The sequence below is a fragment of the Trachemys scripta genome, chromosome 6, assembly GCF_013100865.1.
Source record: "Trachemys scripta elegans isolate TJP31775 chromosome 6, CAS_Tse_1.0, whole genome shotgun sequence".
Taxonomy (NCBI): domain Eukaryota; kingdom Metazoa; phylum Chordata; order Testudines; family Emydidae; genus Trachemys; species Trachemys scripta.
Window position 1 is genome coordinate 108900182 of NC_048303.1, and position 27915 is coordinate 108928096.

A 27915-nucleotide genomic window follows, 5' to 3' on the forward strand; every position below is an offset into this window, starting at 1 on the left:
ATAAAAATGGTACCGCTAAAATACTGGCTTCTCAAACCACTAGTTTAGAGCTTGTATTTCTAGGTCAGACTGCAGAAGGGATCCCTAACTGAGATTTGGTACATGAGCAGAGAATGAGGTTGTCCCAAATGCAAAAGCAAGCCCACCCAGTCACTTCTTGAGCAATAAAAATTGCCTGAATTATGTTTATTCTTTGTCATTCTTCAAGTTTAGAAAAGAACTTGAAAGTTTGGAAGAAACATGGGTTCTCTGTAGCTAACAGTGTAAAGGTGCTCATATGGCTCCCTTTGCTGCTGGTATCATTTGGGAATGTGTGTTGACTTCAACTAAGCTCTTCTACTCTCGTGCACCACCATTTTCAGGCTCGGTATCTGAAGGCACTGAGGTCACAACGACCCTGGCTGAAGAAAGCGGACATTTCAAGCTGTGAATACATTCTACATTCATGCCAGGTAGCTGGCTCACAGATGCTGAAGATGTTCTGCCAAGAGTAAGAGAAAAATTGACTTACTTCTTGATGAGGTATCAATATATATCTTGTTTGTTGAAGCAGGCAGTGATTTAGAGGTTTGCACACTGCTATTTTGCAAGGAAATGATGGAAGTCCCACGTCTCCCCTGTGTTTCAGAAGGTTGATGGAATTCAGTTTGAGAGTACTTTTTCCAAAATCATCTTTGGGTTTCTTACAAATAAAGCAAATTGGATTCTCTTGGGAATGTGTGTGATGAGCAGCAATGGAGTCCAAAGGGGAAAAAAATGATGTTACGCAGATTCTCCTGCACAGTAGTCTCCTGTCAATGTTTCTCCAGCTGTGGGACCGGATCCCCAGAGAGGTCATGCAGTTGGAATTACAATGTGAAGTTCTATTTTTTCCACACTAAAGGAAAATATACAGCTAATCATATGCAGAAAGCGGCTTCCAGAAGAACTGCAACGGGGCATTTCAGAGGATGCAATTATTTCCTGCTAAAATATAGCACAATAACCATGGAATCTCAGATGCAAACAAAGATTCAAGTCAGTACTTATCTAACAAGCATGATCCTTTTTGTTCCGAGACAAGCATCTGCTATAGTTGCAAAGAGGATACGCAAGAAGGGACATGTCTTGTCAAACTGAATCTTGAACCAAATGGGTACATGAACACAGGGGTGACTCCAATGAGCTTGGCATACTAGTTTCTAAACCATTTCCCCCCCCCCACAATAAGTATGCTGTATTTTATAGATTACATATTTACAACTACAGTGGTTTCCATTTTATTCCCCTTACCACAGATTTGTGATGCTTATTTTTTTCCAGTTTAATTGCTGCAATTATTGTTACAAGAAAAATCACAATCAATAGTAATACATTAGCTCTGCTTTGACATCTCAAGAAGCATCAAATGAGACACAAAAAACCAAGAACAAGCAATTATTCAGATTGGGGGAGAAAAAAAATGTGCGCTGCTCTGTAGAAAGAAGAATCTCCCCTATAGTGCAACAGCCTTAGCTGTCTGAACCAGTTTGCTGAATCTGCTCCAGTGTTTTGAAATGTGTTAAATATGAGATCCAATGAGGCCATGAGTATTTAATAAAATGCACAAAAACATAGGGGCTCCTAATAGGGCTTCTCAACCTTTTTATCCTACGTTGAGTTGAAATATTGGCCATATGTTTGTTCTACTCAGACAAACGCCATTAGAAAGCGATTTTTATTAATTTGCATTATCATGGCACCTAGGATCCCTAGTCAAGGACCTAAACATTTTGATGAGCTTTTTTATGGGTGGGAATTAGGTTCAGAAGAGGAAAGGAGAGAAATCTACAAAAATAGACAGCCAAACTCATGCGAGACCACAGATCAAATATTGAAAATTCAATATTTTTGTGCCATCCATGCCAGGGTTAGACACAGAATGCACTGACAGCCAGCGTTGATTTTTCCTTCTTCCATCACTGTACAAGTACAAGCCCCAAACAACGTATTAGAGATAAGCCCTTAGATTTAATGCTGAGTTCAACTCTTGGCTCCGTATCACTTAAAGTTTATTCTTCATAATCACATTATTTTAAAATAAAATGTTGAATGCAAACCTCTTTAGGTTATGTAGTAATAGACACTGGCGTCTACTATGGTTAAAATTTCTCCATGTACATAATGGGAAAAAATGGTTACCCTACAGTAACTGCAGATCTTTTATATGTTTTGTCTATATGTATGTAATTTCTGGTGACTTGCATACAGTGATCCCAAGCCCTGTAGTCTGTGGTTGGAGTCTATTGAAAACTGCTGTAAGACAATTCTGAAAGAGCTGGCATTTAATCTGGAGCCCTCTACGAAGGAGTAGCACTGGGTGGGGAATGTGTGAAATTCCAGGTAGCTGCTCTGCAAATCTCCAAAAGTGAAGTGTCCCTTAGCAAAGCTGCAGAGGCGGATTGAACTCTGCTAGAATAGATACTGATCTGCATAGGTCGGTCCAAGCGATCTATCAGATAGCAAGTTCTAACACTGTCTGAAACCCAGTTTGTGTGTGGCTACAGGCTGACATTTTATTCCGTTTAGCAAAAGCCAGAAATATAGTCTAGCAGAATTCCTGAATGGTCTCAGTCGGTCCAAATGGTAAGAGTCCTGACACATTCAAGGTATGGAGTTTATCTTCCGCTTCATTCGTATGAGGCTGAGGAAAGACGACGAGCAAGCTGAATGCTTGATTCAAGTAGCATTCAGTAACAGCGTTAAGCAAGAATTTTTAAGTAAATCCATTTATTTATGTCTGAATAATCTGTCATTTTAGCAAAATTTTCAGAAACCTTCATGGTTCATCACTAACTTGGAGCGCTCAACAGCTGACCTTCCAATGATCTGCTGCACACCATCCATCCATTTCCTGGCTGGCTATCCCCTGCTCCAATGACCCTCTACCACTACTTCTGTAACTTTCTCAAGGATATTTCCACCTCTATGCCGAATGTGACCAAAGTACATTAAATCTGCATCTGTTGTTTAGGCCTCTTGTGGATCAGTCACCCTGATACACACATTGGAGGACTTGAAAAATGCTAAAACCTCTCGGAAGAGGTATTATCTTTCTGATATGGGTGCCACTGAGGCTGGGGTTTGCCACAGAACCAGCTAGGGGACCTAACAGATCTTCATTTATTGGTACTGACAATCCACCAGGGTCAGAGCAGTTTTACCTCTCCAGGAGTTTGTGCCATCTCCAGCAGAGTGTGCAGGAGAATTTCCAGGGTATCCACCATCTGCCATAAGAGTTCCTCAAAGATGCAGTAATCAGGCTGGGTTGGAACAGCCGGGTAGTCGGTTCATCTGGCAAAGATGAAGTCACCATAGAAATAGGTTGGTTCTCAGCTTCCTGTACATTATCCTGCTCAACATTTGGAGGGGTGAACACTGAACTAATTGACCTTCCTGGGATATATGAAGGAAAGGAGACAGGTCTTGAGGCAGACCATGAGATATAGCCCTTCTGTTGGGATATTCCACATGGGGCCCAAAAACCAGCAAGTGCTGCAGGCCATGAGAAGTATCACAGGGTGTTGCTGTCAAGTGGCCTGATATTCTTATAGGGGTGTGCCCTGGACTACCTAGCCAAGTAGCTCAGTTTGTAGGATAGTGAATGTGGCAAATACATGGGAGGAATCTCCCGTCTTTTCAGATGCAGGAGGAGGAAGAAGAAAAAGTCTCTTCCATAGGTGGAGCCATTCTTTCAGGAGTTCTAGACAGTTCCAGAATATCTTGGATCAATAGTGAGGTATAAGATGTGGATGGTTCTGGAACAAACAGATTCTTACTGGCGACCACAACAGCAACTGGCTTGTTTACCACCATTCAATCCCCTGTACTATGAACCTCATGGGTGATGAGCGCATCAGTTCTGAAGTTGTTTCTTCCACAACTGGAAGCATGATTGGCACCATAGAGGATGGTGTGTGGGGCTCTGATGTCAGTGCTAGAAGTCTATGTACCAGTGTCTTTCATTGCTGAATGCCAGGGCAGAGAGCTGAGACACTCATGGCACCATGGCAAGCACTTCAGTGCCAAGTGGGCCAGTACAGGGTTTTACAGTGCTGAGTGGCTTGAAGGCAGCATAGCAATATGGGTAGGAGAAAAGCTTCTTTGAACAGCATTGAGGTTGTCTGGAGGCCGAGCAGTGCAGAAAAATCAGTGGGATCTGTTTTGGGCCTAAAACTGCCTCCTAGCTTTGATCTCCTCTGTACCAGTGAGCCATTTATGTTGCTAGTCACCCTAAGATTAGGGATCCTTCCTTCCTCTTTCTGTACAGGAGTGGGCTGAAGAGAGGAGGACATCCCTCCACTGACTCTGAACTCAACACTGAATGAGTCCTGTAGCACATGGTGAATCACCAGCACAACAGAGTATTCACTAAATGGTCTACACCGGGTGGCAGTTCTCCTATCTAGGAACCAAAGAGGCCCTCACAGGTCTCTATGAGAAAGAGCTTCAGGCACTTTTGGGGGCCTTTTTCATAGAGCATGTGTGTGGTATATGCGCTTACCAAGGCTAAGGAAAGGTATTTTGAGTGTCACTGATGGGAATAACTGCCTTGTAGAATGGATAGGATTTGTATCCTGGAGACTCCAACAATTCCGCGTAAAAATGGTCAAGTGGCAGGACACTTCCCAGACTTGAAAGGTGCTTCCTTGTTTTTTTTTTTTTTGGCCAAAGGGCTTAAAAGGTGAAATTTAACTGGACAACGTAACTAGAACCCCAAATACAACCAATACGCAAGGCCACAACTGTGTAGTGCGGTTGGCGGTAAAAAGGAACCGAAATACAGTTCCAGACTCTCTGCTCTTTATACCCTTAGCTACAGAACATCAGAGGTTATGCAGGGCACTGGCACAGCTCCAATGGACAGTACTATTCAAAGAGATTCCTATCTCAGGCCCACAAAGGAGGACACTTGGACAATCATTAAAAACAGATACGTAACATGCCAATACAGACATTTGCTCTTGCCAGATACTTCGCACACAAGATCTCCACTGAAGAGTTTGAGATTTCTTTTTTTAAAGCAACTATTCTAGCAACACCATTTTAGCAAGATGCATAGAGCAGAAATTGGTCAGTCATAAAGTGTCCAACAGACAAGTGCTCTTTCAGCAATGGAGTTTGTAAAATGCTAGCTGCTGTAGCTCTGTGGCCTTTCGTGCTAGTTAAACAGCACCCGCTACAGCAGAGTCTATGAAGTCTACACGGAGACATTGTGGTGAATATACGTGGATGTATGATTTAGCAGTAAGGAGCAAGAAAAAAAAAATCCCAAAAAGATACTGCTTATGCATATTTTAAGCTTATATTTTCCCCCACTTGCACTCCTTTTCACTTGCTCCCCCAAAATGCACAGGCCCTGCTAAATTCAATCAAGGATCAGAGAGCAATTTTAGCATCCTTTTCCCTACCCCCAAGGGACAATAAAAATTTACAAACAGATTGAGTTGAGACTGCGGGCTTGTCTACATGAGGATGTTAGTGAAGAAGAGTAAGCTAGAGGATGAATTTAAAGCACATTAGCTACTCCACACTAATTCCCTACGCGGGCATTCTTAACTGTGCACGAGAAGTGCCTGTGTGTGGTTTTGCTCAGTATATTTTAAAGTAAGAGTTTCCCCACATAGCATTAATGAGGGATAGCAAGTGCGCTTTAAAATTTACACACTGGCTTATTCCACACTACCTTCCTCGTGTAGACAAGCCCTAAGTCTAGTCTCACTCCACTGTGCCTTCCATTGATATTTTAAGGGTTTCCAAACTGTGGGCGCATCTGGGCTCTGTGACCCACACAACACAATTTGATGCTGACCAGTTGGTTTGGGACAGACACATGGCCCAATCTCAGTCAGTCATGATGGGCTTAAACTTTACTACAAGCTGTGTGCCTCGAGGACCTGCCATTTTTTAAGACACCAAAGTCCCAAATTTTTCCCTGAAATTCCAGCCATATAACCTCAATAAATTTAGTGTTTAACTTTGGCAGTTTAGCACTAGGTGAACCCACCAAAACATTAATAGTCTTTCATCCTAATCAATGTATTTCTCATAACAAATACCTTTTTCAATATTTTAATTATCTATGGTGGGAATACATATGAAGCTAGTATATAGCATAGCTGAAAAAAGCGTGGGTGGGTGAGTGGGTGGGAAACAGGTGGAAGTTACTAGCCAAGAAGAGGAGTACAACAGGACTGCAATAAATACTGTACCCCAAATGGAAAGCTGTTTGAAAACAAAATGTATTTTCACTCCTTTTCATTTTAGGTCCAAATGGCTTATGTGCGAAAAGTGTGGTTTTCATCAGTAAACCTACCAAGACCAAGATTATGTACGGTAAACTCAGGTTTAAAATGATGAATCTTATCTCCTCTTTCCGTGTTTGTTCTCTTCTTAAGTAAGGGACTGCATTCCCCACTTTACACAGCCCCTCCCTTTCACTACTTGGGTACATCTGGTATATCGCTGCTGCCAATTCTCTCATGACATGCAAAGCAAGAATTATTAGCGCAGCAGTGAGGGACCATCAGGATTCCTAACTGGGGACTCTGCCTACTTACTTGAATAGAAGGTCCATCCCACCATCCAGCCCAGCCTAGTTTACAGGGGAGTGAAGTTCCCATGCCAATGCAGGAACAGTAGTTTATAAAAAAGGGTCCCCTGGATTCTGCAATTCTATGGCTGAGAAATTTAAAACATTGTTTCTAGTCCATATACCAGTGGAGACCAGTATTCCCTCTAATATTTTATGTCCATATGTGATACATCAGCTTCATATTGGTGCACGTAACAAAATTCATGTGGTGGAGGTGGGGCCGAGGGGTTTGGAGTGGGGGAGGGAGCTCAGGACTGGTGTGAGGGTGCAGGCTGCCCCGTGGCTGCAGTAGGGAGAGAGAACTCCCCCACAGCAGCTTGGGGCCGGGGGAGAGGCATCTCCCCCCACCACAGCCTTAAGCGCCTGTGCGGGTCTTAATAGGCAGCTGCGCAGCCACGCAGCTTAGAGGGAACTTAGGTGAAGACAGCACTGAACTCAAGTGAGCATGCAGCAATCCGTGCCTGTTTGAGTCTCTGCACAGAGTCTACAGTAACTAAGATGTTAACAGCCCCATTCATCTTTCAGTTCTCCATGGACTCAGCCATTCTGTAGCTGTATAATTTGGCATCTTTCCAATATACCACAACACTCAGTATTTCTGACATGGAGTTAGTCAGCATCCAGCTGCAGCAAAATGACATTTACTATTTTCTTGCCCAAACCTTACTGCTGCCACATCTTGTCATAGACACAGACTTTAAGGTCAGAAGGTACCATCATGATAATCTAATTTCACCTCCTGCACATTGCAGGCCACAGAACTTCACCCACCCAGTCCTGTGACAGACCCATAACCTCTGGGTGAGTTACTGAAGTTCTCAAATCATGACTTAAAGACTTCAAGTTACAGAGAATCCACCATTTACACTAGTTTAAACCTGCAAGTGACCCATGCCGCTAAGGAAGGCAAACCCCCCCCCCCCCCCCCCCCCACACACACAGGGTATCTGCCAATCTGACCTAGGACAATTTTTTTCCTGACCCCCAAATACAGGTATCAGTTAGACCCTGAGTATATTAGGCCAACCAGCCAGACACCTGAGAAAGAACTCTCTGTAGTAACTCAGAGCCCTCCCCATCTAGTGTCTCATCACCCGCCGATGGAGATATTTACTGCTAGCAGTCACAGATTGGCTACAGTGCCACTGTAGCCAATCTCCTCCATCAACTTATTGAGTTCAGTCTTGAAGCAACTTGAAGTTTTTTTGCCCCCACTGATCCCCTTCCAGAACTTTATTCCTCTGATGATTAGAAACCTCCCCCTAATTTCAAGCCTCAACTTGTTGATGGCCAATTTATATCCTCAGGGATTCCCAGTAAGGAGGAGTTAATTGACTTCCAGTGCACATTCCCTGAACTTCCCCATGGAGCTAGGCAGCAGGAGGTCAAGGACTGAAATGTTAGACTCCAGCTTGCAGCCAGGGAGGATTAAGGGAGCTAGAATAGGCTGCCCAACTAGGCTGACTGGAGAAAAGCAGCAGCAGCGGTGGCCCAAAGTGATGAGCTGCTGAAGCTCCCCTTTCCTGGAACACATGAAGGAGAAAGGGGAAGGAGTCAGGCCACCCGGAAAACACTGCAGGATCTAACACCGGGGAAATGGAACCAAGTTGCCTGGAGCACAAAGTGGAGAAAGTCATCCTCAAAAAGACGACTTGACTTTTTTTTTTTTTTAAAAAAATTCAATTAGTATTTTGAACCCGAATCTTAGTGGCATGTATGTGGGGAGGAAGGAAGGGAATGCAGGATGATATTTCACAGCGCTAGACTAAATTAATGTTGCCATGGAATTGGGTCCATGGTGCAAATTAATCATACAGATCACATGGGGTCTGTTATAGTTCGTTAGTACTAGGCTGGAGGAAGGCAAGCCCAACTGCAGTAGGGATGGTGGTCTAGGCAGATGCACAAGTACAGTGTGATGCTGGGAGAATCCTCTTTTCCTCAACAGCTCCTGGCTGGCTGCCAAGAACCACCAGTTCCCCACTCCAGCAGCAACTGTAGCACGGCTACTGTTGGGTAAAATGCCTGCAGAGATCCATGCCATTGGAACAGTGTAGTCAGGAAAGAGCATGCAAACAGTGCAAATGACACCTGGCCAGCTCTCAGCAGAGGTGTGTGGATTCCTTTCCCATATGTTTCTGCTCATGGGCTACAGGTGCCCTCTAGGCCTCACGCTGACATCCCCATTTCCTACTGCAGTCACAGCTAGGTGTTCGTGTCCCTAAAGCTAACTTTCAGAATAAAACTGGTCTCTAAACTGAGACCTCTGCATTTCTACTCTACAATGCTCTTTCTACTCTGTTAGCTCTTAATTATTAGAGCTGGTAAAAAAAACGGAGAAAGCTTGCCAAAAAAATTTGAGTTGAGGTAAAAAAGAAACATCTTGATTTGCAAAATTTCTACCAGCTTTACTGATTACATGAGAGAAGCCTCCCCTCTCAAATCAAAAAGTCAGCAAATGGAGATTGGGACCTTACAGAGAGTTCTCTTTAAAAACCACACAAGATCCAAGACATCTTAAAAGCCCCCATCTGTAAGTGTACTGGAAATATGTAACTGAAAAAATGATTTAGCTGGCAATCACTTTAAAAAGCTGGATGTGGAATACTCAAAAACCTTTATGCAAACAGGCAATTCCTTGAGAACCGGAAAGTTAGTTCTATACACATAAGGAACTTCATCTAAAAATGTCAACTCTAGCTAAAACTTTGCTACAGCCACTGACTATGCAATGCAGTTTAAATACTTCTAATTTTGCATACACTTTGACATCTGGCGAAGAGAATGGGATGAGATCAAAAACTTTGTAATACAGCTCTTCATTTTGTTATTTAAATATATGTATACACATCCGCCCAACAGTGTTTAAAACAGGGGTCCTCAAACTGGGAGGTCATGACCCCTCAGGGGGTCGCAAGATGATTACACTGCTCTACAGCCAAAATGCTTCTGAAATAAATGTAGTCAAACTTTACTAATACTGGGTCACTGAGAACGAAAATGATGCTTAAAATTGTTGAGTGGTTCTAGTTTTCAAGATATGCTATTGGGTCAGTATATACGACCCTTGACTTGGGAATGGCGGAGGATAGGTGAGTTCTAAAGGGAAGGGATCTCAATTTAAACCAGAAATGACTAAACTACATCTTTGACTGGATCTATGAATAAATCTATGACTGGGTTTGGACAGTACTTGCTTTTTAGGCAAAACAATGAACGATGCAATCTGAAGCTGGTATTGCGTCATGCATGATATGAATGCATCATGTTATTCCTAGAAGTCATGGATGATGCAATCATAACGAAGCTTACATCACTCTGCTGAACAAATTGCCCTATATCAGCTCTAGAAATCATACGGTGTCGTGCTCTCTTATTTGTCAGTGTTTGATTTTGCAAAAGAACACATTTCTGTTCAGCCAAAGTGAGCAGAGATGCCTCATACTTGTGTGAACAGTGCAGATAACTTCTGCTATGTTTGTGGTGAAGTGACTTTTGCATCACAAAAGCGCAGTATAACCACTATGGTTAAGAAAGCCTATCACCTTTATTTTGGCTGCAAAATTGGAGATCAGGACAAGAGGTGGGCCCTACACATATGCTGCAACACTTGTGCAACAAATCTTCGCCAGTGGTTCAACAGGAAAAGGAAATCACTGCCTTTTGCAGTGCCAATGATTTGGAGGGAGCCAACAGATCATACCAGCTATTGTTACTTCTGCATGGTGCCTCCAGTTGGGAAAGGTGTGTCAAAGAAGAAAAAGTGGACTGTGCATTATCCAAACATTCCATCAGCTATACGCCCAGTACCCCACGGAGAAGGGCTGCCGGTTCTCGATGCACCAGAATCACTCTCACTTGGGTCAGACGAGGAAAAGGAGGAGGATGAAACTTCTGGTCCTAAACCATCAATGTCACAGGACCCACATTCTCACATCCTCCTCCTCTGAACCTCACCTCATAACACAAGGTGAACTGAATGACCTTGTCAGGGATTTGGAACTACCCAAGAGTAAGGCAGAGCTGTTGGGCTCCAGACTACAGCAGTGGAATCTCCTGGCAGGAGAGGTTAGGGTTTCCATGTTCCATGACCGTCAAAAGGATCTCGTCCCATTCTTCTTCATGGAAGGTGATCTTGTAGCCTACAACAAGATCGATGGTGTGATGGCAGCCCTCAACATCGTTCACGATCCAGATGAGTGGAGACTGTTCATTGATTCATCGAAGAAGAGTCTTAAAGCTGTTTTACTGCATAATGGCAATGTTTTGCCATCAATTCCAGTTGGTCATGCAGTCCATATGAAGGAAACCTATGACAACATGAAACAACTTTTGAGGTGCGTAAACTATGACCAACTTCACTGGCAGCTTTGTGGCAATTTGAAGGTTGTTGCTCTCTTGCTTGGTCTGCAGACTGGATACACAAAGTACTGCTGTTTTCTCTGCAAATGGGATAGTCGTGCAAGAGATTCCCACTACATCAAGAAAGATTGGCCACTCCAACAGTCATTGGAGCCTGGGAGGAAAAGTGTTCAGCATCCACCATTTGTTGAATCAAGGAAGATTTTGTTACCACCCTTCCACATCAAGCTGGGTCTGATGAAGAACTTTGTCAAGGCCATTGACAAAACACAAGCAGCTTTCAAGTACCTCCGTGGAAAATTTCCAAGGTTAAGAGAGGCTAAGATAAAGGAAGGTGTCTTTGTTGGCCCTCAGATTCGTGAACTTCTTCGAGATGATGCATTTGACCACGCACTGCGTGGCAAGGAAAAGACGGCATGGAAAGCCTTCCAGTTAGTGGCAATACATTTTCTCGGAAACAACAAGGCAAACAACTACAGGTTGTTTGTGGAAAACCTCCTCAAGGCATACAAAAGCCTTGGTTGCAACATGTCACTAAAGATACATATTTTGCACTCTCATCTAGATTTTTTTCCACCGAACTGCAGAGCAGTGAGAGACGAGCACGGCGAGCGATTTCACCAGGACGTTGCAACAATGGGGAAATGCTATCAGGGCAAATGGAGCCCATCAATGCTTGCAGGCCCTGTTGGACAGTGACAAGAGATGCTCCATTTAATGAATACAAGAGACAAGCCAAGAAGCACCGAGTAGATACTGAATAGGACTAAACTATGTACAGAATAGTTTTTTGCCTTTTGTTTCATAATAAATTTTATTTATATAACCCTTTTGCTGATTTTTAAAGTGTTACAGAAACAGGACAGGTGAAATATCATGTAAAGCAACCATAAACACATGAAAAGACCTAGGTTTACAATTTATGATTAAAACTCTACTATCTACACAATATACATAGACATAAAATATAAAAACTTAAATATCTTAGAAACAGTAGCCAGTCAGTTGTTTCAATGGTCATATTTGAATTCAGCACATCAAAATACATAATAAATACCACATTTTATCTCTGAAGCAGACGACTTCTCAAAAATTGTAGACCAGTGTTACATGGGGTCATGAGTTCTCAGCTCCATGGATCTGACAGCCCGGAGTCCCCATTACATTAAATTAAAAATGGGGGGAGGGGTAATTTATAAGGGGGGCACACTCAGAGGCTTGCTGTGTTAAAGGGGTCACCAATACAAAAGCTTTGAAAACCACTGACTTAAAAATACTCAAAGTTAATAACCAGGGGTATGGCTTGTAATGTCTTCATCCTGGAGACATGTGTGACCTGTGCAACAGAACTATTCAACCTATGCTAAACAAAAAGTTAAATGAAAGAAATGCTGCATTCAGTCTTCAGTTCACATTATTTGCAACCTCTCTCAGACAGGACAGATAGCATGTATCACGGAAGCTGCATTTAAAATATTGCCGTGCAAAGTTTTATTTTCCACCCAAGAGACTGTAGCGAGTATGAGTGAACAAGGATTCCATCCACCCTTTTCCCCACTGAAAAATGGGAAGCTTCAGATTTATTTAATTTATCTCATGGGGGGAGGGGGGAAAGAGAGGAGAATTAAGTTGTGCTGTTCCATCTGCCGGGCTTAGTGCAAACCAAAGTTCCAACTGAGTTAATCAAAAAATACCCCACAAGTCAATGATGTACAGTTATCTATTCTTTTCACATCTCAATATCCTTTCCAAAAGCCTTTAATGTCTAGCTCAGAAAGCATTCAAAGGCCCCGTTAGCATTTATATTGCTCATCTACCAACTTGGATGAAACGCAAATAAAAAGCATTTAAATTCTTCGTAAGTGAGACTGTAGCACAGCTAATATCTTCAGCCTAGCAACATACGTATCTGCTTCTTCCATCTGAATCCCATAATTCACAACAGCTGAATGTTATGCAAAATGCTGGTTTAAAGAGCATATTGCCTGTATGTGCATATGCAAAATTACAGTTCCAACATACCTGTTATTTTGTCTCTTACAAGCTTGCAGGACTCTATCTCCCCAATGCTTCCAAACAGACTCTTCAGCTCTTCTTGTGTCATGTTTTGAGGAAGGTAGTTGACTATTAAATTGGTCTTGCTGTCCTCTGTGTTCCCAGAGTCAACTGGCGATGAGCAGTTGTTGTTTATGGTGGTTGGACCATTGGCTGTGTTATTGCAAGTTGGTCCATTAGACAGTTGTGTTTCCATGGCAGCAATTACCTGCTAAAACAGAGAAAATAAGAACTGTCAGAATTCATATTTCACATTCTATTAGAGATTCCAGCCAAGAATTTAAAGACTTGTCACTATGCACAAGAGGTTATTTCCAGGCTTCCAATAATGCCTCTACAAAAAGGAATTTTTAATTGTGATGTAGTAAGATGTTTAGAAATTTAAAGGCAAATAAGGTTGGTGCTAAGGTATTTATTAAGGGTGCTTCTAGAAAGCGTTGTCCAAAAAATTAACCACCGAAAAACTTAATTTTACAACACATAGAAGCAATCAGCCTTCCAAGTACAGGAATTATTATATCAACACATTTTAACCAGTTACTAAGCACTAACTTTGTTAACAGTTTACAACTGAGCACCAACAAAGTACAGGATGCACTTTAAAAACAAAACAAAACAAAACAAAAAAAACAGCATGTACTCTTTTGGTTACTTTTCCAGTATTGAAAACAAGTCTAACAATATTTTAAGACTACTTCTGATGACCATTGGAAGAAAACAATTCATAATCCCTGATTTAAAGATGTTTAGAGAGACAATGGAAATGTTGGGATGGAAACTGGAACTCTTCTTTCTTGATGATCTAAGGCCATTTTCTTCTGCACCTCTGTGGGTCAGTAATAGCTTTTAAATAGCACTCAGCATTCCAATAGGCTGATACCTACAATCCCCCTTCTCCGTACCTCTCAGCTCCCCCCAAAAATCAAGACATGGTTTAGCACTTACTGTACTTATTTTACTCATAAATGAGTGATTATGGTACAGACTTATTTCACCCCAAATAACTGTAGGGACAACTCACAGATGCAGAAGAGGTCATTAAAGAGTCAACGCTTGCCTAGATGATACCAGAGATCTATTCCAACTAAGGGGGATATCAGATATTCACTGCATGGTAACTATTGGCAAGACAACTTTTTAATGCAGCCACTATATCCAAGTGTTAACTACTCTATCCATTTACAGAACTGGCTACACAGGACAGTTTCCAATTCTAAATACAACGTAAATGTTGGTCAGGTTTATTATCTAAGAAAATATAGGTTCCAACATTAAAACGACAACCCTAAGCACAAATTACAGAACACTTTCAGAAAGATAATTAGTGCTCAAATCTAACTTTATGCTGGTTTCAAAGAGGAAATCTCACACAAAAGCCTCATTTAATAAATCTGCAGCTTAAATAGCCAAATTCTCTTATGAAGTCAACTGTTTTCAAAGCCTGGAAATTTGACTGAGTAAAAGTGTCTTCAAAGTAGGAGCTGTAAAGCCCCGTGAAACAGTTGTGGGTTCTGGTGCTTGTTTTTTGTTTTGTTTATTTAAAATAGGTTACAACTAGGACAACTCCTGTAGAAATACAGTCTTGCCCAAGAGGTGGCATTTGGAACAAAACTGAAAGCAGTAATTAAGTATATTAAACATCTTTCCCATTTAAAAAAATGGATCCAGTTTTGTTGAACTGAGCTCCCACTAAAGCAGCAACATTTTCTTCCCTCCTGACAAACTCCTGTGGGTTAACCTGGACCTGGCACTGTATTATAACAAGCCTGTGTCAAAAGACAAGAAAGTAGCTGAGGCCAATTAAGACAAAATTACTATCCAAATGTTAGTATATCTGGCGGAGCCGGGTAAGCCACAAATGCTGCATTCTGACTGAAACTCACTGGGTCTGCGTTTAAATTTTGAAGTGTTCATTGATCGAAATTAGCAAGGACAACAAACAATCCTCACTTAATTGCACATTTTATTTTTATGTTCAGGAGGCAAGAATGAGATCCTAAGCCAACATTCAAGTGAACAGCTGCAGTAGCCTGGGTACACTGAAATTACAACATTTCTCAGCTATAGGACCATCTGCTCTGAATCAAGTGATACTAATGTTATATTTTACAAATAACGCATATTCCATTGATAGGTTCAACAACTGTTCACAGAATATCAAGCAAGTCTTTGAGCAGTTACAGAGTAAGTATTTTTTCAGCCAGAAAAAATAGTTTTAAAGGTAATTTACAATTTTAAAACAACTTTTAGAGTAGGAATTGTAAATAACTTTAAAAAAAATTAGTAACCAAAAAAATACAGTGTACAGGTTTTAAAGATTACTGTAATTTAGTATTCAGACCATACCAAAACAGTTTTATTACAATTATACTCTTCAGTTATCCATTGGATATTTTAAATCAGTACAAAAAGCTATTTGTAAATAGAAAGAAAATCAGTGCAGTTTAAATTTCTACAGATCACCATGTTTAAAAAAAAAAATCATAATACTCTGTTCTGGGCCCTGACAAAATAGAGATACAAACTATGTTTAAACATGAAAGCATATACAGTAGAGATTTAAGTGTTTGGTATGGCCTCAGCACTATTTTAACATGTTAAAAAGTAGCCTACAGAATTTAAGAAAAATCCCACAGACCCCAGTCCAAGGCTCTGCTGCCCACGAACCACTTCTAAGCAGAGAAGCCACATCACACAGTCTGACTGCCATGTTAGTTTGGAGTTGCCGTCTGCAATATGGACACAAAAAGTACCGTATGTTAGATTAGCAAGATAATGCAACAAATCAGTTTGTACAAATTTACAGTAATTGTATTTATATTCCAAGCACGTCCATGCAGTGTGGTTTAATTGAATTTGAGGCAATTCCAATCTAATCTTTCCAAACTTGGTTAAAACATATCTTTCTTACATGAATTGTGTTTGTTTTTTAAAAACAGCCTAATTTAAAGGTAGTACAAACTAGTTATCTCTGCACCTAGCCTGGAAACTACCTTAAAACCACACCATGTCTAAAAAGAACCATACCACCACATGATTTTTTTTTAAATCCTGTAACAAGGAAGGGAGAAGGAGGGAAACAAATGAATCTAGTTTCAATTAGAATGTAAGGTGGTCATGTACCATTAAAAAAAAAAAAAGCGCAGCTCCATTATACATCCATCCCACCCATGAAAGTCACAACACAAGACAACACCGTGCTCTGCTAGAATCTAGTCTACTCTTAACCCTGGAACTTCACGTTAAAAAAGTGAGTTAAAATTATGTACAGAAGCTTTGCTGCTTCATTTCAGCATGGATTTACTTACAATAGCCCTATTGAAACAGTATACTGTACGTAGATAAAGAAGCGGAAGAGTCAGTCAGCATTTTTCAACTGGAATAATTGGATCAATAAATATGAATGTTAGAGGTAATGTTTGAATAAAGAGTATTATTGTCCCCAAGCAAACCAACCGAACTTTTTTAAATATGCAAATTGCAAAACACAGCAGGATTTGAAATTAGCAATGCTAGGAAGCCACCGACATAGGTAATGGCCATTTACAATGTATTGCAATTTGCCCAGATACTAAATACAGCCACAATCTTGGCATTAAACCAAAGCAGGAGACTGCTGCTTTTTTGCCACAATTTTGGCTGTGCTAATCTAGCCCAACTTCTTTACTCTATTCATATAGGAGGGAGGGATAGCTCAGTGGTTTGAGTATTGGACTGCTAAACCCAGGGTTTTGAGTTCAATCCTGAGGGGGCCATTGGGGGGGGTGGAATGGTCCTGCTAGTGAAGGCAAGGGACTGGACTTTATTATCTTTCAAGGTCCCTTCCAGTTTTATGAGATAGGTACATCTCCATATAAAAAAAAATAAATCCAGAGATTGTTTAACCCAGCCACAGCCATAAGCAATTCAGCTTTTGGAAGGCTGTTTTCTGCATAGAATTTAGAACACAAGGCTACTTAATTTTAAGTAACCCATGATAGAGCAATTCTGATTTTCCTTTATTTGAGTTATAAAACCTAAAACAGTTTGCTTGAAAAGTTAAAGCTTATAGTTTGAGTTGTACCAGTAGTAAATATTTAGTGTTCCAATTTAAAAGCAATACTTGTGTCTTCATATCAATTACAGGCTTAATAAATCTTTGAAGAGACCATTTGAGACATTGGGTTAAGATAAGACTAGAGACAAAGAGGATAATACATAACTCAATCTACCATGCTGTAAATCCTACCCTATAATGACCCATTTGCAGACTGAAGGGCAAGTTAAAAGAATGGTCACCTACACAAGAAAAGCTTAGTATAATTCTCAGTTTTAAGCATACATGTGCTAGTTGGTCAGGACAAACCTGATCAAGTAGTCTTGAAGGATGTAGTTGTGTCATATCATCCTGATTTACAATAACTTGTATTCTAATGCACTGCAGTTCCAAAAAACTCACTAAGTTGACACAGTTGTGTCACAGAAGTAGGAAACTTCAGGATCTCTTCACTTCTAAAGATGACTTGACATGCAAAGAGTTTTACTTTGACCATAGGAAAAGGTGACATTTCGAGCGGTCCCTCTCCAGACGACTAGTTTTCTTAACACATGCTTTCTCTGGTGGTAGAGATGCATTACATAAGCTTCTCACATGACTATCATTGGCCAATCCTTTATGCTAGCCAATAATTGAATTACCAAAACAATTTCTCAAAGACAGATTTTGCTCTGCCACCTGTTTTACAATTTCACTCGTTACCAGCAACCCTGTTATACAGACTGCTCCAAATCTCAAGTTTCCTGGAAGTAAAAGTCAAAATTAGCCTTTGCAAAGCCACCAACTTTAATAGATTTTTAAAAATACATTTAAGTTCTGGTTAGAAAAATGGCTTTTAGTTACATTTTATTAACTAATGATTTCCTCTCACCTTCCATATCAACAACAACATTTCTAATTAACACCCATTTTGAAGCCAACTAGACAAGTTGACCATTTCTTTAACATTTATTTCAAGTTTTACCCCAGCCCCAGATTCCCCTTGGGAAAGGTCTTTGGGTTTTCTATCATCTTCTATTGCTGGGTAAAAGACCCACAGACACAGCAGAAACCAATTGATCAGGGGAAACCAATGATACAGACTCTGCAGTGTTAGATGCACAAAGGAAACAAGAAAAAGGGACAAACACTGTCTTCCAAGTCTCTCCTAAATTATTCATAATCAGGCAGGGTGGATAATTTTTTATTAAATCAGACTTTAAATAGGTTCATTTAAAAAAAAGTACCTATCTTAAATTAAATTTGAAATTATGATCACCTATGCTAAAGGTACAAATTTACTGTAACCTATTTAATTCATTTAAGTTACATTAATATAGAATATTCATGCAGTCCAATTTGTTGTCAATGATTTAAAGACAAATGTCAGACCACTAGCCTGGTCAAAGTCACTAGCTAAGTACCAGGAACCAGATTTTGTTGAAGTGTGCTAACCCAACTTTTGACAGTAATAGCCTTGTGTGCAGGTGCAGAGAGAATAGTTTCTTCATTTCAGTTTATTCAGCTTGTTCAGTTCAATTAGTTCATTCAAAGCCGAGAAAGCAATTGAAAGTTGAAAAAGCATGAAAGTTTCTCTTCCAATTTATGAATAAAAATTAGGTCTGACAGGTTAAGATCTATTAGTTCTAAAGTTCAGAAGGACACAATGACCAGAAGGCATTAGTACAATTCACTTGTATTAAATTAAAAAAAAAAAAAAAACCACACACACAAACACAAAAAAAAAAAAACCAAACACAATCAGTTTTAAAATGCAAACATATTTGGTAACTTTTTTTGAATATATCCAGCACATTTAAGGTAGTTCTATTTAACTAAAACAATTTTGAAGTGTGTGTGCGCGCATTTTTAATTGAATTCCAATTTCCATCCAAATATAGCTTGACACAGTAACAAAAAGTATCTAGTAAATAAGAAATGCTTCCCTATTTAATATAAGAATTAATATGAATGATTAGCTATAACTGTTTAAATAAGTATATATAGATACAGCGTGTCATCCGATTTGCAAGAGAGTACCAAATTATTCTCAAAAGGCTGGTATAACCTCTTTACAGAAAATAAAAAGTACAAATGCAAAACAAGATTGAAACCAAGACTTTTAAATCAAGATTTCCTGCTCAGATTTAAACCATAATTAAAACTGGTGAATTACTGTACTTTAATTTGAAACAATCCACCCTGTAATCAGTTCCATTAAAATAAATAAATAAAATGAAAAAAAAAAAACCACACACCACAGAGATCCTTCAAAAACAGATCCTAATATTGAGGACTTGGCTGAAACTCAATCAAGCTGATACCAGTAGAATGAGACATCCAACCGGAAGAGATGGCAAAGATATCAGTCTACAGGAGTTAGGATATTCAACCACCATTATAAGCTGAATTTATAACCTTGAGAGTGGGAGGGGAGCTGTCTGGCTAGACAGACAGCCAACTCTATGTAATGTAGAAGCAATGGTCAAAAGGGTATTTTACAACTTGCCCCAGATAGATAGGTACAGCCTTTTCTTTTGAATACAGATTTTAAGATCTGTGCTGAAATAGGGCATCCTATCAACAATACGCAATACCTGTGCTTTAGGACCTGCACTAGTTAAACAGTTCTCCTCTGGATGCACATTTAAATACTGGATTTTTGACCTAGAAAATCCAAAATGGTCAGAGACCAACCTACCTGAAAGTGCACCTTTCACTCAGTGATATGCTACCAGCCAGCCAAGACTACACTGGATTCCACCTTCACATAGATACTGGGTGGCTGGTAGGGTACTCTCCATAATGACCCAGGAGATCTTGGTCTTAAATAACGACCCACTCTTGGTCTTAAATAACCCAGATTTCTTGACCTTCGGGGCCCATTTGTTCCATCTGGCCTTTGAAAAGAGGTAGGGGGAATGGAGGCATAAACCAGTGTAAATATCCCCTTCTGGCTAACATTATACTGCATGGGAGAAGAATGGACATGACTGCACTCCATTTTGTTTTGGAAATATTAAGTGATTGGCACTTATGTCCTTTTCAATTTGGATGAAATAAAATAAAAAAGGTAAATTTAAGACCAGCTGGATAGCATCTCTTCCCTTCCGACTCATTTTAGACTACAACCATTGCCAACTATGGTGGTAGTCTAAAGGCAAAATATGGTCGTCAAAGTTTACTAGCATGGGCACAAGATCTGCTGGCATGCCCTTTGCTAGGGCTTTAAAAAAAAAAGGTAATTGTACTTGCAAAGTAGAGCAAAGTGCCTCACACTAGATTTTCATCAAGTTGTCAAATGTCTGTTAAAAGTACAATTTTGTCTTGTGCTCTTCCTTCGTAAATCAGTCTTCGAGGATATTATTAAAAAGAAAGCAGCCCTTCACATCAATACTCAAATGAAGACAAATAGCGAAAGACAAATACTGGTAATTCTAATCCTTCAAAGCACAGATAATCGAAAAAATATTTAATGGTGTTCTGAATCCTGGGTCCTTTGTGATGTTGCAGATGCACAGCATTTATTTGTGCAGGTCTATGAAATCAGTTAGAGAAACAGGATAGGAATTCAGGAATACTATGGGAAGGGTTCTTTTAAAAAATTAATAAATAAATAAGATTATTTGTGGATATAGGAACAGGGTAAAGTCCTCAGAACCAGTAGCCTTGACTCAAGTCATGGAAACAAGGGTTGGTAGTGAAGGAAAGACCGGGGCGGGGGGAGGGAGGCGCAGCACAATTTCTTAAAAAACGAAGGACCTCCCAAGATAGGCAGGTCCAATCATTCTCCATGCACCAGCAAACCTGCCTGGGAGGAAGTGACCCACTTGTGAGAAGTAATTCTGTCTGCATAGCACATCTCATCAAGTATGTGGATGGCAGAGTATGACAACTACAGCAATATAAAAGGTAGGGAGCCCTAGTATCAATCATGCTCAACAGGAGGTTTGCTAGGAACTTAAATAAGGGCGAGTATCAAACTCATAGCTGAGCAGCAGCCTATGATTTTGGCACCCACCAATTCCAGTGAGGCAGAGTAATATAGGAGACAGCTCTTGTAAGTTTTATTGGGCTAAGTGCCTCATGTCCAGTATCTTTATGGTTGTTTCTTCAGGGCCCGAGGTAGAATGTCCTTATTCCCCACATACCGCCCCAACTATACAATAGGGAAAATTTACAATCTGTGTACAATAGCCTGTAGAAGAGAGGTAAGCGTTTGTTATTTTTATTGTCACCCACATGTGCTGACCACCTCACTAAACAAATCTAGAAAGTATTTGGGCTCTTTAAAAATCAAGCAAATTACACAAGCACAAACAGGGGGGGGGGACACGAAGGGAGGGAAAAGGCAAAAAAGCTACAGTTCAGTATGTGCTTGTTGCAAACCAAATAAATCAATTTTTTCTTCATTTGTAGGTTTTACCGCATAGATTGAGTTTTTAGGAAGATCGGAACGGGTTAAAGGTGGTGGCTAGACAGACCGAGCATTCCAGGTGGGAGCTTAGAAGAAAATGGAGACAGCAGACTACCAATGTAAGAGGTGGACGGGTAGGGATTGTGCTTCAGTGAGCACAGCTGAGTGACTCCGGGCCTTAAAACAAAGGACAAGTTTGACTACACACAGTAATGTGGGATGCTGTGAAGAGGCTGATGATAGGGGGCAAGCAATGATTATTTTGGCTAAAGATTTTAGCCAGACAGAAAGCTGCAAGGTAACATGGGGAAGTTCTTGGGGAAAAAAGGGGAAACCTGCACAAAAGGGATCATCATAAAGGAAAGAAACATTTAAGATTTTGGGAGTTCTCCACCTACAGAATTAAGAACCACCCGCAAGTGCTATGGAACACCCAAAAGATGAATTGTGCTAAGTAGCGCAATACTAACACTAATTCTATGTTTGTGGTTCTATGTATCGGTACCAGGGAAATATGCAAAATAGTTAAGGTCACATCAACAAAAGAAAAGGAGGAAGAAAAGGATTTATAATCCCTAAGGCAAGCATCTGCAGGGAACCGTGAAGAGGGATACCAATAAACGTTTCCATATATCCATGTAATAAGCTTTAGAAGTGAATAAAAATCCTTGGCATCAGAAGACAAATGCAACTGGCATTTCTAAAGCCCAGTGCATGAGAATCAATGATATACTCTAACTGCTCAAGAGCAAAGTTAAAAGGAGAGAAAACAAAATAAAGAAATCCTTAAATACTAATAAAATAAGCATGAAGGTAGGAAATCCAGATTGGATATAACAACTTGATTTTATCACCCAGATGACATCCAGAAACCATGAATACAAAAACACAGAAGGACCAAGGAATAGAACTAATAGGTGATATCAGCAATCCTAATATAAACCTGAACTTCACTCTGGGATATTATGGTACCAATTTTTCTAAAATAATTGTTTCTCTGAACAGCCTATTTCTGAGCAAATACGAGGATAAAAACTGCTCAACAACCTTCCTATACCTATTTCCGCAGCTCAATAGCCCTTTGTCCTAAATAACAGTACGACAAAGTTGGATATTCCCACAATGGAGGGGAGAAATGAGACCACATGAGAATGTAGAAAAAAAGGACACTGAACTTCAAGAAGGGAGATTGAAGCAAGCTAGAAACATTCAATACTCATTTTTTCTAGTTCTTCATATCTGCATGGAGACTTGTGGGTTCAGCTATTGGAACAGCTTAATTCCCCAAAACAAGAAAGCATCTGGAAATTAAATGTGATCAAATGACATGGTATGAACTTTAAGCCAAAAAAGACTGAAACCCAGTACAAGTGATGTGAATGGGATAAAACATTCTCTTTCACCTGCCAAAGTTTAAAGAGAGACATGAAAAATTTTGCCTTTGGCTATTCTTTAGAGTCAAGTAATAACTCAAGGACTCAAGTTGTGCACTTTTCCTTATTAGAGGGAAAATGACTGATGTGAATAGGAATTTTGCCTGCACAAAAACTACAAGGCTGTGTAAGCAGGCAAGTTTGTGGGATCACCAAAGCTAAGGGGCATGGAAGTGAGATTCCATGCCCCCCCCCCCCATGAAGTTGGCATTCTGCAATGATTCATTTGATAATCTGAACCTCTTGTTTGAATTTGCTAACCAACATGAACACAGTCACTGGCTTCTAACATTTTCTAGCCCAAATAAACTATCGTTACCAGTCTTCCTTCAGCTGGATTTTTCCTTGGATTTTAAAAGCATTATTTAGGAGGGGGGGGGGTAGAAAATGAACAGACCGTAAAGAATTGTCTGCTCTTTGTAACTCTAGATTAGTGTCATTGCAGAAATTTACAGAGTAAGCAAAGTCTTCTGTTCTTGCTCATCTAACAGTCTCAGTCTAGACAATGGCTTCTGAACAGGGGTGCCCCCTTACTCCCCAATTTGGTATGGAAAGGCCTCTGCAAAGCAAGAGCACTCAGCTCCAGAGGGCCAAAGACACCATCTACAGAGACGGACACCAAATATGTACAGAAACAAGGTGGGTGAGGTAATATTTTATTGGACCAACTTCTGTGACCCAAAGAAGAGCTCCGTGTCGAAAGCTTGGTCACTCTCACCAACAGAAGTCAGTCCAAAGGAAGATATTACCTCACTCACCTTGTGTCTCTGATATCCTGGGACCAACACTGCTACAACACCACTGCATATACCAAACATGTAATACTTTGTAAAAAGAGGCATGCATGCAAGGAAGAACCACTGTCTTTTCCACTGAATCCATTTCCCCTTCACCTAATAAGGTGGCCACAGTACTTGTAAAGTGTCCTGTGAATGCTATTAGGGAGAAGACTGGTGACTTTGTATGTGGAAATACAGGATTTGATCCACCGTAGAGGTGGTTCTGGAAGACTCTTCCAGTCCATAAAAAAAAAAAAATCTTAATTAACATGGACAAGTACCATGTAAATCGAACTTAAATTTTTGTCATAATTTGGCTTTGGCCAGAGGTCTAAGTTCTCCCCCAGCCCACCCCCCACAGACTACAGGCCATCCTTCCATTTTGTAAAGACTACCCAAATTCTGTGCATCAACTCATCTTCCTGATTTGTGTGAACAGTGGGAGTTAGAGGACTCTGGTTTCAGGTCCTCCCTCAGCGAATAGCTCGAGTGCCAGTTTCGGCTGCTCCTCAGACATTTCCTGAGGAGCCAGAGTGAAATGACTGCAAACCTGGCCAGTTTCACTGTCTTCCCCAACCCCCACCACAAAAGGTCCTAGTAGAAGAAGTGAAAACTGTGCAAAGCATCTTCAGTTCTCCCCTGGAGCTTGCAAAAAGCTATGAGCAGCAGAAGATACATTAGAGTTATCTGCAAACTCAGGCAGCACCCTACTGGTTATACACACGGTTCACATTTAGAAGGTCACCTTTGCAAGAATATTCTTTAAGATGCAGATGTAAGCACTATAAACTGAGTTTGTTAATAGTGGTTTAGGTTTTGCAGAAGGCAATGGTATTCATGCAGTAAAGCTTCTTACATGCCACAGGTGAATAATTTTTCAAGCCCTGATTCTGAAAAAAACAAGAATGAAGCAGCTGGAACTGCTAACAAAAATATACAAAAAAAAAATTTACAAGTAAGCGACGCAAGTAAAGTAGAGAATTCACAGGAGTCTTGAGTCACAGGTGCCACAGACTCCAACTGTAACCAAATTATTTTGGACGGGAAGAACTGAATACCTGTTATTACTGGGACTTCAGTATTGAAGTTCCAAGACAGACTTTTGCTCAGTGGATCAGCAATGCAGACAAGTTACCTATCCTCACCTTGTTACAGGGTTCTCTTCCCTTGTAGAGTGAAGAAGTCAGAATGCTGGGCGGGGGGGAAATCTTGCCTTCTCCCAGTGGGAAAATGAGAAGCACTGTACCTAGATAAACTACAATCCCTCAGGAATTGACAAAAAGGAAAAAAATTCTACATAACTACATAGACCCAGATTCTGATAGCTTTGTTGAAAACCAAAGTGGAAGCTAATGAAACCCAAGTACAGTATAAGCCAATGGGAATGAGGCACCAAATCAACAAGTCCTTTAGTAATTGCATTGTTTCAAAAGAGATTAGACAAACAAATCTAGTCCTGGAAAAAGGAAAAGGCGTTTCTAACCTGCTACAACTAATTTCTAGCCCCAAGACAATTTCCCGTGACCAGAGTACATAACCACTCAAATCCCTTGGCCTTCTCTCACTAAATTAAGAGCAGGTTGATTTCAGGACCTGAATGTCTGGATTTTACAACTACTATCCAGGAGGGAAGCAAATTCCTAAGCCAAGCAACCCTCACTAGTATCACCCTGCCAGCAGTCGCTTTCCCCTTTATACAGGGGAAAGATTAGCACAAGCAGCTAAAATGTTTTTCAACTACCATACAGAAGAAAGTGAGGAAGATGGGCGTCAAAAAGCAGCCCTCCTGGTTACGAGACTTAGAAATAAGAGATTCCATTAGTCTGGGATTCAGATAAAAATGGTTATTTCTTCAAATTGTTAACCCCAAAAGATAAGCATATGGTCTTGTCTGAGACAATTTACATCTAGCCCTTCAACCATGCCCTAAACTCCATTAGGCATTGGGTAAGGCTGTCCACTTCCCTTACTAATGCCTTCACAATGCTTATGAAGGGTCTTCACTCTTGCTTAACAAATTGGAACTCCTATAAGTGTCCTCAGCAGAACGGATCTTCAGACAGAAAGGAGTTTAACCAGTTAAGAGCAACCCTATCAACTCTTAGTAGGATCTGCAGACATGATTCAGCCTCAGGATTAATGATGGCGAAGACTGTGGACAGATCTGAAAGAAACAGCTTGGATAGGGTGACCAGACTGTCCTGATTTTGAGGAGTTTGTCCCGCATCCTGACCAAAGTATGGTCGGGACGCCATTTGTCCTGATATTTTGTTGGGTGCACTTGCACATGAAAGGATAAAGACAAGAGACTGGGTCTGAATGAATCCTTCGGCATGATTCTGTAGGCGATAGCTCCAATATACATTTCACAAAATATGGTTTGATGGTAAGACATACATATTCATGAAGGGAAACTACACACAGAAGGACCAGGAGTACTTGTGGCACCTTAGAGACTAACAAATTTATTTGAGCATAAGTTTTCGTGGGCTACAGCCCACTTCTTCGGATGTCACAAGTACTCCTGTTCTTTTTGCGGATACAGACTAACACAGCTGCTACTCTGAAACCATACACACAGAAGATATGTTTAAACGTGAATTATTTGAGAAATTATAAAAGTACCACCAGAGAATAAGATGCACAAGGAAAACAGTGGATAAAATGAGAATACATCCTCCAGTTTGACTATCAAAAAAAAGTGGTAAAAAAATCAAGTTCTGAAATTCTGCAAAAAGCTATGTTTTGGGGAATGTCACAATAAGTATCTACAACATTTTTGGACCTACTATACAGTAGAACCTGAGTTACAAACACATCAAGAATGGAGATTGTTCGTAACTCTGAACAAAACGTTACAGTTGTTCTTTCAAAAGTTTACAACAGAACATTGCCTTAAAACAGCTTTGAAACTTTACTATGCAGAAGAAAAATGCTGCTTCTAACCATCTTAATTTAAATGAAGCACAAACAGTTCCCTTACCTTGGAAAGTTTCTAAATATAAAAAATTCCCTTTAATATAGTGTACATTTAACAGTATTTGCTTCACCTCACTCACCCCCACCACCACCCCCGCATCTCTGCTGCTGCCTGATTGTGTATTTTGGGTTCCAAATGAGATGTGTGGTTGACCTATGAGTTTGTAACTGAGGTTCTACTGTACTTCTGAAAGTTCTTCTCCCACCTCCAAGAGGATTTAAAGCTAAACTATTTCCACAGATGGAGAGGAAAAAATGTACAATGGGGGGCGGGATTAGACCTGTGGCACGTAAGAAGCTTTACGGCATGAATACTATTGCCTTCTGCAAAACCTAAACTTCTATTAACAAACTCAGTTTATAGTGCTTACATCTGCATCTTAAAGAATACTCTTGCAAAGGTGACCTTCTAAATGTGAACCGTGCGTATAACCAGAGGCCCTGAGTTGCCTCTTCCTCTGAAGCGCCAGGCTCTGGCAAAAAAACTCCACAATGGACAATTATGATATGATAGGAAGTTCAGATACTTACTAATGCCCAGAAGCCCTTAGGAAAAAAAAAAACAATCCAACCTCTTTGTTGTCACTGTGACTAGTCCAGTTATCCACATCTAGTCCTTTTAAAAATCCTACTAAACACAACCTAAATCATCTTACGGCAATAAATTCCACAGGTTGATTAGATAATTATTTCCATGTGTCAGTTTTAAATATTCGGTCTTCAGCTATATAGTTATGTGCCTTGTTCTTGTATTATAAGTGTGCTTTTACTGGTATTTGTCTTGATGTATCTTCACCATGCCATTTATTATGTTGTATAGCCCTATCATGTTCCCCCTTAGTCTCCTCTTTAACGCAAAGAGTTCAGATCTTTTCCAGCTTTACCATGCCACTACCTTTGCCTATTCCTAAGCATCCGTATGACTTTGAGATAAGGGACCAGAAGTTAATAGTATCATGAATGCATACCACTGATTTTATATGGTGCCCTAATATTTTCAGTATTGTTCTCTTTACACGTCCTAATTCCTGTACTCTATTTAACCTTTGCTTCATATTGAACATGTATTTCGTTGAACTCCCCACAATAAAAGCCCAGCGCTGAGTTGCTGCAGTTAGTTTAGAAGAAAGAGCAGGAATATAAAATATAATCCTCCGCTTTCTTCTTATTGCGCTGCCAGAGAAGAGCACAACAGACAGCTAGACATTTTTAATCAGCTCTGGAGCAGAGATTTTCAAAAAATAGGTGCCTGAAGTTATGCT

At 40.3% G+C, this 27915-nt stretch overlaps 1 protein-coding gene across 11 annotated transcripts in view; it reads right to left on the bottom strand.

Moving 5' to 3' along the window:
• The window catches only part of ELAVL2 (ELAV like RNA binding protein 2), a 145814-nt gene that overhangs the window by 58630 nt on the left and 59269 nt on the right, over positions 1–27915 (bottom strand). For 6 of the 11 annotated variants that reach the window (XM_034774311.1, XM_034774317.1, XM_034774314.1 and 3 more), the window contains 2 exons: positions 15669–15759; positions 12998–13241 (listed from right to left, as the gene is read on the bottom strand). In XM_034774311.1, the coding sequence (XP_034630202.1) occupies positions 12998–13241; positions 15669–15740 (316 nt within the window). In that variant the 5' untranslated portion in view covers positions 15741–15759. The remainder of the gene's footprint in view (positions 1–12997; positions 13242–15668; positions 15760–27915) is intronic. The other 5 variants (XM_034774319.1, XM_034774318.1, XM_034774321.1 and 2 more) reach the window with 2 other exon arrangements.